Below are 13,345 nucleotides of genomic sequence, written 5' to 3'. Positions count from 1 at the left end.
AAAAGTGATTTTTTTCTTCTCATTGAAGCCAGAGCTATAAGGAAGGACACACTCTTGCAGCATGTCTATGTTCATGTGACATTTGATTAATTGTCATGTTTTATTCCAATGTTTTGTATTCCCAGGCCTGATTAAATGTTTACAAGAGAGACTCCCTTTAATAGAAACTCGGTCTTGAAATCTATATTTATGTGAAAGCCCTTTCTACGCAAAGTACAGCTTTTACTCACTGGCTTGAAAAGGAACGCAGCTGTGCACCTAAGTGGGTCCAGTTCATCAATTGTTTGATTTGTAACAGCCTGCCAAAGCACATCAGCTTTTAGGATGCCTCAAAGGCACAGGGGTAAATACCAAATAAAGAGTGTACTGAATTATAGATTGGGCTGTTTAAATTATAGAAGATAATGTTACCTTAATAGGAAAGAGCATCTTTTAACTAATCTCCACAGTTATTAATGTGTGAGCAAGAATCCTGCCCAAAGTGGTGTTTTACAGTGACCTATTGGGATATTAAACAGGTTTTCAGTAACTATTTGCTCTCTATGCTGGGAAGAGGAGAATCTTGCTTATGTATCTGCAGTTGCCTGATCTCTACCACTTTGTTCCTTACCTCAGCCACTGACACGGGTTGATTTTACAGCTTAAGGTTTTACTAGCTTACGTCTTTAAGATTGTATCTGGATTATGATTGATTTAAGATGTATTTTAAAGCATTACCAGGACTGAGTTCCTCAGGCAGGGACGTGTGCAACTGTCTCTTCCTCAGCCACCCTGTAAATGGATGTTCACTTACCAAAGGTTGCTGCCATGTCATTGCAGGTGCTGTTGCTGCTTCCTCCTGGCCAAGAGAGGCCTGTCCTTGACCTGAGCACAGCAATGTGTGCGTTGACATGGGGACAGTTTTAGGGTAGGCTCACAAACTCAGTGTTTTTCAGTCCCTTCTAACTGCTGGCATGGGACCAAGGTGATATTTGCACCATTCTGTCTTGTTGGCTCCAGTGAGAAGCCTGTGCACGTCAGAGGAGAGAAGTTAACCTGATGATGAGTTTCTGAATAGTTCATCTTCATGTCCTCTTGCCCTCAGGTCCCTCCTGCAGGAAGGAGACAGCTGCATGCCTTAGGGCTTTTGCATAATCGTTAAATGTTAATTATATAAGAGTTTCTGGAGGCTGCTTGATCCCCAGTCGCTCCTGGGGCTTGATGAATTCCCATACTCCAGAGCGTCTATCAACATTATTTATGGGTCACTGCTCACAGGACTGAACCAGATCCCTCTTGAATTGAGAGCTGAAAGAACTCATCCAGTGTCTCATTAAGGGCGAGAACAAAAGCAGGAGGCTCTGGTCCGGACGCTAGAGGGAGGCAGTGGGCCATGCTGCCAGCACTGAAGCTGCAGGGCTTGTGCTGCCAGGGGAGAAGCCTGGCTGCCCAATGAGGGAATGGGCCCTGTGCTCTGCCTGAGTCATAGAATCATAAAGATTGGAAAAGACTTCAAAGATCATCCAGTCCAACCATCAGTCCATCCCCACCATGCCCACTGACTGTGTCCCACAGATTGGGTTTGGTGGTGCTGGGCTGGGCGTAGAAGAAATGTACTTTGCATTCACCACTGAACACTTGTTGGATGTCTCAACAAGAGGGTGTGTGGAACTTTCTCCTCCTCCAGTTTTGCTGATATAAGGATTTTCTGAGGCTTTTTTGTTTCCCTTTGCTTCTTGCAACCTCTGCTAAGGAAAGTATATCTAAAAGTTGGAGAGTTCTGTTGGCAGACCCAACCTGTGCAGTGACTTCTGCATGGGTCCTGATACGTGGTTTGACACTTGAGATGCTGTAAATTAGGAGAAATAATAGCAGCAAGAGCAATAACAGTCAACTTTGTAATAGATGATCTGGTGACTGTGGAGCAAGGAAAGTGCAGCTTCTGGAAGGGAAGTCAAAACCAAGAGCTGAATTCCTAAATCTTCAGACTTCCAGTAGGTGGATTCACACAGATGTCAGTGCTTAGGGTGGTTTCATTGTCTCCTAACTGCACTCACTACTCCTGGCTGGCTCAGGTGCAATGCAAGTATCACCATTACTGCCTTCTTACAAGCAGTTCACATTTGTCTTGTCCTGTAGACTAAAATTACAAATTTGGGGCAAAGTGAATTAACAGCCATGACATGTGAAATGTATGGTTTGAATGACAACCCTTGTCTGAGTAAAATCCAGCTTATGCACTTCTGACATTTTTGCATCTGTTTTGGCACAGTTCTTTATGAGGTGTGACATCTCTGAATGATAAAATCGAGTTCCTGTAAGCGTGTTTCAGTGGCGGTCGTGGTTCTCCTTTCCCCTTGTTGGCACTTAGTGGAAGGTCAAATGTTTCAGCACCTTTAAAAAAGGAACTTAAATCATGATGTTACGTGTTGGGTTTCTTTTTTCCATTTTGTTTCTTTCCTTCGTTGAAATTATCCTTGTACCAAATCATTTATTTTTATATAGATATATATATATATTTATATTACTTTCTATCCTGATAAGAATCTTGTATAGCCATTCTGAAAACAGTCTGCAGTTCTGTGTTTTCTCTTTCAGACAAGCTTTTGGTACGTGACAAAACATTGTAAAATAAAGAAGCAAAACTCCATGGGCTGGATATCTTCCTTGGGCACCAGAGAATAAATGCTAGATCTGAAAAGGAAGTGTTAGTGAGGAATAATGGGAGCTATTTCTTTTTTGTTTTCTTGTTTTGCCTAAAACAATTCCCCAGCAGAGGCTTTTGAGAGTGTCTGGAACAGGGAGAGGTGTGATTGAACCACACCAGGAAGAAAATTACCAAGAAATTCAGGCATGTGTGGTTTCTTTTCTGCAGAATGCAGTGTGCGGTTGTCGCTGTGCCAGGGGTGCTTCAGCTCTGGTCCTCACCAGAGTGATGGAGCCAGGGCTTTGGCTTCCCACCCTCTGGAAGCAGGGCTGCTGGGTGTCGAGCTGCTGTTCTTCATTTTTTCTAGGGGATCCCACCAAGGAACACAATGCTGCATGGCAGCACTGAGGATTTTGCCAGCTTCATTTCCTTAGGCAGGCGGCTTGGAGTCAGTCCAAGGCAGGCAAATAACTCACAAACTCAGCAGCTGTTGGGCCAGGGCCCCACCACAAGAAAAGTTGAAGGATCACTGAATCAGAGAAATGTTGGTTGGAAGGAATTTCTGGAGGTCAAGGAGAAGCTGCATTTCACATCAGGAGAGGCTATATGCTAGGCCTCCTGCGGGACAATGTTTCCTATAAGGGCTATGAGGTAATGCCTTTGCTATGGCTGCTACAAACCAGCACATGTACAGTGATGTAGATATCATCCTCAAATGTATTATTCCAGGTAGAAATGTTGGCGCCATTTCCCTGTTTACTGGAGGACAGCATTTACCTGGTGAAATTTAGCAACTTGTGCAAAATGTTCTCTAAGCTTCAGGGTTAGAGGGTGATGGATAGAGCATTGCTCCTCGATTGAGCAACTGCTGGTCTTTGTTACATGGACATGAAAAGAGTTGCTTACTCGTGATAGAAGCATTGCTTGGTCCAAAGGGCACATCTACTGATAGAAAATTAGCACAGGGAAGAAAAATATGCAGAAAAATAGCTGGGAAAATGTTGTTTGATCACGCTGGAAACTTATTTTAATAAGGCAATTAAAAGAGAAAAACACAAAGTTCACGTTATTGGAAAGCATGCTAATAGAGTTTAAAAACCTCTGTCAAACCTGTTGGGGTTTTACTAAACAACAAAACCTTTGCTGTGCACAAATACTTTCCTCTAACTACTTTTGGTTCAACTGATGCTCGCTAAGATGTTGAGATGACTTTGAATTTCCTTGACAATCACTATCAAGCCCTGCCCAGCAAACCCGTTCAGCACAACCTGCAGTCAGGAGAATGAATATTGTTGTATCCTGTAAATGTTTAATTGATCGAACCTCTACTGAAGTGCTAAATGGCTCAAATGCCTCATTTACAAACAACACATTTTTCGCTCCCACTGCAGAGTCCATCTCAGCAACGTGCTGTTCCCTCCGTCCATCTTTTGCAATAAAGCTGTCTGTGCAACTTCCCCTGTTCCCAGACTTGCTTAGAACCATCAGATCGTTAAGGCTGGCAAGCACCTCTGAGATCGTCTAGTCCAACCATCAAGCCATCACCACTACGCCCACCAACCATGTCTCGCAGTGCCACAGGTTGGGTTTTGGTGGGGCTGGGCTGGAAATAGAGAACAAACACAGTCCGCATTTGCCATCAGATGCTTGTTGGATGTCTCCGTACAAAAGTACGTGAAACTTTTTCCTCCTCCTGCTTAGCCCTTGCCTTCCCACTGCCCTCAGAGCGGGGGCACACACGTGCGATGGCTGGGTCTGATGTTGTGCTGGTGGGATTTCTCCATGCTGCACTTCCAAGCTCCTCTTCTTTGTGTGGGATGACAGCCCAGGCTGCCCAGACAGGTGGTGGGGTTCTCCTTCTCTGGAGATATCCAAGACCCACCTGGATGCTTTCCTGTGTTGCCTACAGGAGGGAACTGCTTTAGCAAGGAGGATGGATGAGATGTTTCTATGGGTCACTTCTAACCCACGGAAGTCTGTGATTCTGTGATTCTTAGCAGAGCTGTAGAGGGAGGGCACAGGTGGCAGATGGCTGCTAGAACAGATTCTCTGTAGGAACGTGCCAGGGTTTCCTCAACTGCCAAGTGTCCAGATTCTCCCCAGACCAGACAGGTTTTGTACTGCTCTCAGCCCTGCCCATTCAGCCATGTGAAGAAAGAAAAAAGCAATGCAGCAGGCCGAGTGCCAGTTTGTGGGGGAAAGGTTCAGTGGGTTTTGCTGACTCGTATGGTGGGTGCTGCTTACAACGCTCTGCAGGGCAGGTGATGTGCCAAACAGTGCAGGACACAAGGAGAATGACTCCTGCTCTAAGTCCAGCAAGAATATATTGCCTTTGTGATATTAGTCTGATTGGGTTTGTTAATGAAGTCAACCCCACATGGTGATAAAATGGGTCTATATCATAGAATATCCTGAGTTGGAAAGGACCCACGGGGATCACTGAGTCCAATTCCTGGCTCCACACAGGACCACCATCCACTAGTTAGGAAACTAAAGGAAAGTATGGGCTCACAGGAAGTATGTTCAGGCAAATGTGGGCGTTACAGTGAAGTGAACTTTCATAAACTTTTTGCAGCATTTTTCTGGCTCTAATCTTCTGCTCTGCTCACCTTCTGTTTGTGTCAGCAGAACTAATTTAAGAGCCGTGAGTCCCAAGGTGCTTAACTGCTTGTGGTCTGCTGCCTCAGAGATCAAAAATACCATTTGGATGGGGAAAACTGGGTGAATGCTCTGAGAATCCACATGCTGGTCCCTGTCCTCCCTAAGCCATGGAGAACTACGAGGAGTGCGTTAGAGCAGTGTTTTAAGAGTTTGGAAATCTGTGTGATCGACTCAGAAACAACTGAATGGGGGAAGATTCAGCCTTGGATTTTTGGCAGCACTTGGCAGATATTTCCAACTGGAATATATGTGGAAATGAGATTTAAATTGCTTGGAATTGAGGTCTAAGACAGTCGTTGGCCTTAAAATGTCACCGTCTCAGCATCTCTAAAACCTCACATGGGTATTAAAAGAACATCGTTTTTCAACATCTTTAAAGGGCTTTTCAGATATTTAGAAAGAAAGGCAAAGAAGAGAAGTATCATGGTTTTTTTTGCTCTAAAAATGTTATACTGTTTTTCTTGACAGTTCCTCGGTGACTTAACCTCTCAGCACTGCGTCTGGCATCTGGTTAGCTGCATTGTTTTATCGAGCGTTGGGAATGGAAGCTCTTAAGATTTTCTCTTCATGCTCTCAGAAATGTTGCCTAATCAGCATGCCGCTCTTGGCAGACGGGTTTTTCTTCAGCTCCAAGACATGCATATTGATCAGTCATTTACTTTTGTTACCTAGCATCCCTGTCATCGATTTTAATTGTTCCCTGTTGAAGATGAAGCATTCAGCACACGTAGGACTGCCAGCTCTGAAATCTTGCTTTCTGCACCTTTCACCAGACGGTGCACACAGCGAAGCCCTTAGGAGCAGCGAGTCTCTCTCTCTCAGCCAGCAATCTGCACAAATTATGCAGCAGTCAATTTTTCTCTATTAAATCAATTCCTGATTGTCTGTGACAGCTTTCCCTGCCACGTGATTTCACACTTGAGCAGTTTGTTTCTGAGGTGCCATGTGGGTCTTTTTTCAAGGGGTGCCGGTGGTACATTTAATGTGCAGATATGCCTTCCCAGCCCCTTTTTCCCACTTACAAAATTAATGCAGGTTCGGGTGGCTGCTAAAGGAAAGATTCCCAGTGAGCTTCCTTGTCTGATTCTCCGTTCTCTGGGGAGGTTTGAGTGCTTTCCTACTTCCTCACTACTGGGGCATCAGCATTCTCAGGCATCAGCTCCCACATTCTTGGAGATCCAAACAAACCTCAGCAAGAGCATGCAACTGCAGAACAGCCTTGGCTTTTAGATCTGACTTCAGTGCTTCTTGTGGCTCCTCTCTGTCTCCTTGTCAGCCCACACAGCTTCTCCTGGGCTGTTCCTTAAGACTTCTGCTACAGCAGTGTAACAGTTTCTCTAAGACAAAAATTCAGCTTGATCCTCTGTCTGACAGAAAGATGAATCTTCCTATCCCCACGGTGTAACATAACAAAACAGAGAGCTTGTGTGATTCATTAATTCTTCTTCCTGCAAAATAACCTCTGAGACTATTCTTATATTTTAAAAACATTCCTATGCTCTCAGAGAGCTTTCATTATAATTATTTCCTGAAGGCTCTGTATGTAAGGACAGTGGTCTCCACCTACTGATTCTTTGATTAGAAGTCTTCCTTGACTTTAGATACACAAAAAGTGATCCTATTTTTGGCAGCCTGCAGTCAGTGGCATAGGAATTCATGAGTAGGGAGGAAAGGATGTGAACTATTCAAATAGACTTTTTTTTTTTTCAAATGAGATCTCTTTACATACCTATCATCAGAGTAATAAACTCTGAGTCACTGTTACACTGAACTATTAAACTATTATTGGAAAGTCATGTCATTAAAATCTGTTAATGTGAACCACTAACCTTGCTTGGCCTCAGTGTAGCTGGATTCAGGAAGATACTGTCCATTGTAAAGATAAGAACAACATTCCCTCACACATCTTATTCCCTGATGGCAAAAAATAAATGAAATCTTATTCCACCCTGTCCTTCTATTTCTAGGGTTTCTCTTCTTGCTTCTTTAAGTTCATCTAGCTTCACTGTAATGTCACAAAAGATGTTCTATTTTACTTCATCAAAGATTGCCAGCTGTAAATGGGGCAGATTGGGTCTGAGCACTCCCAGCTGCCAGCATATCTGTACAGTATGATGCAGGTGTTCACCTGAAAGCAGCTGTGTCTCCTCCCAAGGGCTGATTGCTTTATTCAGCCCTCCCACAACCAGGCCTCAGGAGATGTAAGAACCTAGGGATGTTCAGGGCTTCTTTGCTGCACCAGCAAATGGCAAGCAGAGGAGCTGGCATCGTTGAACACTTTTCTAGAAGACCTTTGTTGAACAATAAAATGTCTGAAATTGTCTTAAATATAGGCAGGCCCACAAGGACTCATGTAACAGGACCATCAATCTTCAGCCTCTCTTCATGAATCTCAAGACAAGTCAGCCTGGATGTGTTCCTTGTACATCAGGGTCTGGCTGCCTGCATCAGGCTTATTTTGCACCTTCAGCAAAGGGAAGTTCTGAAACATGGTCTCAATCTCCCTGTCCTGTTTAACTGTTTAGAAAATGTTTTATGGTGGAGATTCACCCTCTCCAGAAAAGGCCAGTGGGAAAATGATTCTGTCCTTACATGCTGTTCCAACAAGACAGCTGGATTCCTAGGGTTTAAGGAGGTAATGGGCAAGTGCTATCTTTCATCAGCTTCTTTAAAGACAAAGTACTATTGTAAACCAGAACAGACCAAGAGCTGATTATTAAGTTGTTGTATGTGGCAATCAAGATCCTGTTGTAATTATTTAAGCCTAGAATCAATTTTATATTAGATTTAAAGGAGGCAGCAAAGCTACAATTTGTTAGCAAGAGGGTTAATTGACTCCTGACTTGTATACTAAAAATAAAATGCGTAAGCGTTTAAAAAAAGAGAAAGAAGAAAAAACCTGCCTTGGTCCTAAGCTCTTTGCTTGTTTATTAACATTAAAACTCAGGGGGTTATTTTTCAGTGGAGGAAGTGAGAGAACAGGGCGCTTTCTGCTGGGAGGCAGTCGGGATGGGATAAGAGGTATGTTTGCAGAGCAAAATGTGGTTTCAGTACACACAGCGTGAGAACCAGAATTTACCTGTCAAAACCAGGCCTTCAGCTACTTGACTTCAAAGTGACCTCGAAGGTGAGTCTGCAGTGACTGAGCACACAGCAGTGAACGACGGGGCGGAGATATCTGCTCTAACACAGGATCATTTATGGAAACCTGCTGGCGTGGTTCAGACTGGCGTTTAGCTCATGTTTTGAAAACAACTGCTATAAAAACTTGTTCCAACAGAAGATTTTTAAACCACTATTCCTTATCCCATGTCGTGTTTTTTATTAAATAATCAGCTGCCGTTGATAGAGTGAGATCCCTTCATCAGACCTGAAAGTATTTCCGTGAAGAAAGAATAGCAGGCAAATTTTGTAGTGTACCACGGCCAGGCATTCTGTTTGCCAACACACACTTGCACTATTCTGAATGTAATAAAACAGGCATTGTTGAGTTCCCTCTTGCTTTAGTAAGCTGTGCCCGTACCAAGCCGTTCAATAAGCACATTAACTGCTTTTGTTTGTAGGAATCACGGTGCCTAATGCACACTCACAAACAGCCGTTCATGATGCCTTCAAAAACCTTTAAGTAGAAATGTGGCAGTGAACGGTGTGGCCCCACACACGACAGAGCTGTAACTCTCAATGCCTCTGCATGACTGTTTTGAAAGAGCAATTCTGAGTTCAGCTGTACCAAGAAACAAATCTGAGAGTCTGCATGAATGAAATATGCAATGCCTCAATGAGCAAACTGCAACTTAGACTAGTTTTCTGTAATCCAGGTGCAATTGAAGTTTATTTATGGTCACACTTAGGATGATGATAAAATGGACTGCCAACGGTTAAGCATTTTACAGGTACTAAAACCAGTGCACTGAATGTTAGAATCACCATTCAATGCATTAAGCATCAGTTTTATGAGAGCCAATAATACCCGAATGGAAAAAAAGGCAAAGGTCTGGGTAGTGCCAGTAAGTTTCATGGAAACCATAAGTAATTGGCCCACAAAGGCAGGAAACCACGCGGTGTGTGAGAATGAGAGCTTTTTGTGTGGATGTGTGTGTGTGTGCCTGCCTGGTGTGGCCACCTCCAAAGGCACTGAGCCAGGCAATGGGGAACAGGAGCCCTGGGGACATCAGTGCGACACAGGTGTCAGAAAAAAGCCTTTCCTCAACTGTGGAATCAGTGGGACTGCATGGTCTGATCATTGTAGTGCTTTATTTAAAAGAAAAAAACTACAGGAAACCCAGGTCTGAGCCCTTCCCTTGGACTGCAGCCTTCTTACCTGAAAGAAGCCTGGAATTTTTTCACTTTTCAGCCACTCCCAAAGCCTGGTACAGAGCGGAGGTGGATACACAGGAAACTGTTTTTCCACGGCAGATTTCTGCTAAAATTTCTTGTTATTTTAACAACTGCTTGATTCAGCAGTACCACTTCGCAGGCTGTTTTATAAATAGAGATGTTTCCTCTGCCCTGAAGAGCTTGCAACCTACATGAGACAGACAAAATACAGCAAATGAGTAAAAGTGGGATGAGCAGAATGCTAATGATGACACAGGGGAAGGTGCTGCTTGAAGGTGTAAAGCGGGCGAAGGATTAAGATCTTCACAAGACAGCTCCCTTTTTTTCATCTTGCATCAGACTGACATTGCAGCAGCCTGGCAGGATGAATGAATGAACGCAACGCCTCGACTTTTGAACAGTCCAAAACGGTCATTTGAGATTTCATTAAATGCTCATTTAAAAGGCAACACAACACCTAGATTCTACGTGAATGAGAGACCTTGGTTTAAAAATGTGGAAGTGCAGAGCTGAGAAAGTAAACCACACCATTTTGTATATATATTTCCTATGGCCACTGGTGGTCTTGTCAGCGCACATCTGAGATTCTAGTTTTGATCAACACCGGTGTTAATTCAGAAAGAACAGGGTTCATTGTGGGCCTAATCCTTTGCCATTGATCTAATTCAACAAGAGTTTTAGCGACGCCCTTGGGGAAGAATATTCTGCATAGAATAAGAGATTTCAGTATCCAATTCTGACTCTAGATTAATACTGTGGTAAAATTAGTCATATGCATGATTGTGGTTATAAAGGCTTAAAGCATGTGCTTAAATACTTTCAGGATTGGGGCCTCTGTCGTTTTTTGTGGCTGATGCCTGGCTGAGATCCCTTTGTAACACGCTGCTGCTATCAGAAATACGACACTGGCCACATGAGTGCATGCTCCAGGGTAAAACTGACTTTCAATTGCTTCAAAAATTGCTTTTATAACAGTTAAGAGATCACAGAGACCATTCTGAACAGTAATTAAAGCATATTTAGCAAATACAAAATATTGCTTGGCTGGGGAACGTTTAACACAGTCGAGCAGGAAAAATGAACAGCTTTTAAACTGAAAGGTCTGCCTTATGGACAGAGACCATCTTTGTTCAATGTCTGCACAACTGTACCAAGATGGGGCTGCGAGCCTCATGCATCTGTAGGACAAAAAATGACAAGAGGGAAAGAGACAGCGTCCCGTGTGAGGTAGCACAACTGAAAGCACTGAAGTCACACCAGGCATTTGGCAGGGTGCTGTGGCCTTCCACAAAGCCTGCTTCATCAGAGGCATCTCAGGAATGTGTCCCAATCAGCTAAAAATATGTATGACTGATGTTCCTTGTCTTGCGGCAGTGTCTGCTACCAAGCAATAAGAATCACAGAATCATAGAATCATAGAATGGCCTGGGGTGAAAAAGACCATGATGCTCATCCAGTTTCAACCCCCTGCTATGTGCAGGGTCACCAAACCAGCAGCCCAGGCTGCCCAGAGCCACATCCAGCCTGGCCTTGAATGCCTGCAGGGATGGGGCATCCACAGCCTCCTCGGGCAGCCTGTTCCAGTGCCTCACCACCCTTTGTATGAAAAACTTCCTCCTCATATGTAATCTAAACAAATTCTATATCTTATCAGATTCACCTGATGACTTCTGGTGATAGCAAGAAATGCATTGTTTTTACTATTTTTTGTATTTTATGTATTTTATATCAGCTGTAGACAGCAGCCTAGGTGGGTTCATGGTACCAGATGGCCTCACATTCCTTTTCTTTCTAATTTTTATTTTCTTTCTTATTTCTGAATGTGTCCAGATCTACATTGCTCCAGTTATGGACTTATGTGACATCAACTCCTGGATGAAGCTGTCGGACATATCGTTGAATGCTGACATTCTGTGTAGTATGTGGAAGTATCAGGCAGCTGGGAAACTCTATAATTGCTCATCTTCAGGCACAGAGAGGGGAAAACCAGATCTTGTGAACCCTTCATACCCATCCTAACCCCAGGCCCTATTTTTAAACAAGGAATGTAGATCAAATCCAGGCAAGGCTGTGCCATTGATGTCCTTCAGTATAGACAGGAGCTTATTAACAGGAAGATATTGGGATGGAGTGTGCCGTCAGCAAGTTTGCTGATGGCACCAAGCTGAGTGGTACCGCTGACACAACAGAAGGAAGGGATGCTCAGAGGGTGCAAGTGTCTCTGCTGTGAAGGAGGGCTGAGGGAGCTGCGGGTGGTCAGTCTGGAGAAACTCTGGGGAAACCTCATTGAGCCCTTCCAGGACTTAAAGGCTGTTTGAAACAGGAGAGGGACTGCCTTTTTATGTGATTTGGTAGTGATATGACAAGGGGGTATGGCTTTTAATTAAAAGAGGGGATATTTAGATAAGAATTTTATTCACTGAGAGGGCTGTGAGGCCCCGACACTGCTTCCCACAGCAATTTTGGGTGTCCCATCCCTGGAGGTGCTCAAGACAGCGCTGGATGGGACACTGGACAGCCTGATCCGGTGGGCGGTGTCCCTGCCCAGAGCAGGAGGTTGGGCCTAGATGATGTTTCAGGTCTCTTCCAACCTAAGCCTTTCTATGATTATATACACCACTGAAATGCAGCACGTCACAGGTTATCAAAAACTGGCATTGATGTGATATCCTCCTCCAAACACAAAGAAGCGATATCCCCGCCTACCCGAGGGACTTCTGGCACATAGCGGCTCTGTTCTGGAAGGCACCTCCCACACTCCATCCTGACGAGGACCCTCCACGGCAGCGCCCGGCCGCGCTTCCCTCCACCCGCAGGCCCCTCGGGCGCAGGGACCCTGAAGCAGGACATCGGATGATTGACAGTCCCTCCGCCAATAGAAGCTGCGGATTCGGCAGCCTCTAGCCAATCGCTGCCCGAAGTGGGTTTCAAGCAACCGACTCCTCCCGCCGCTCTTCTAAAGAAGGGGAAGGCGCTAGCGGCCGCCATCTTGTGTGTGGCATCCCCACCCTTCCCTTTCTCCTCTTTATGAGCCTTTTTCCACGTCCCGCTCTCTGCACCCCGCTGCAGCTCCCCCTCTCCGAATAGCGACGGTGTGAGAGAGCGATGGCAACGCGCCCTACGCTCTCACTAACCTTCGGAGGAGGCGGAGAGGTGCCGCGCTCAAGATGGCGCCGGGCGGCGCCCCACAGGCGCTGAGGGCGGGCGCGCGTGGCGGCGGGCGCAGGTGACGTCAGCGCGCTCTGGGCATGGGCAGGTGGAGAGAGGAGGCAAAGTTTGGCCGGCGGTAGCGGCAGGCGGCGGTGGAGGAGGAGGAGGCGGCGGGGCTGAAGGAGCCGCGGTCGGCAGCGTTTGGTTCGGGGTCGGATTCGGAGCGGCCGAGCCGCGCGGGACAGCACAGCGCTTCTCTGTTCGTGTGGGGCCTCCCCCCCCTGAGGGCGGGCGGGCCGCGGGCACGGCGCGGCCATGGCCGAGGAGCCCAGCGCGCTGCCCTGGTCCATCAACAAGGATGACTACGAGCTGCAGGAGGTTATCGGTGAGCGGGACGGGACCCAGAGCGGGGCTTTGGCTGTGCGTGAGGGCTGTGGGAGGTGATGGAGAGGGGGGGGAGCGGCCCTCCTCGGGAAGGAGTGAGAGCGTCCCGCTGAGGGGCTGCGGTGTTCTCCGTTGCTCTCGGAAGGCGGTTTGTCACCTTGCTTTTCTCAGAGTGTCTGACACCCC

General features: G+C 45.7%; 1 protein-coding gene across 1 annotated transcript in view; it reads left to right on the top strand.

Annotated features, from left to right (window-relative positions):
• Positions 1-13,084: 13,084 nt before the first annotated feature.
• Positions 13,085-13,345, top strand: part of OXSR1 (oxidative stress responsive kinase 1) — an 86,494-nt gene continuing 86,233 nt past the window's right edge. The window contains exon 1 of the mRNA XM_042888580.1: positions 13,085-13,160. Within this exon, the coding sequence (XP_042744514.1) occupies positions 13,091-13,160 (70 nt within the window). The 5' untranslated portion in view covers positions 13,085-13,090. The remainder of the gene's footprint in view (positions 13,161-13,345) is intronic.

Source organism: Lagopus leucura, unplaced genomic scaffold, assembly GCF_019238085.1.
Source record: "Lagopus leucura isolate 7727_CA_CO unplaced genomic scaffold, USGS_WTPT01 Super-Scaffold_100157, whole genome shotgun sequence".
Taxonomy (NCBI): domain Eukaryota; kingdom Metazoa; phylum Chordata; class Aves; order Galliformes; family Phasianidae; genus Lagopus; species Lagopus leucura.
The sequence above is the reverse complement of the archived record's forward strand: the minus strand, read 5'-3'. Positions and strand labels throughout refer to the sequence as shown.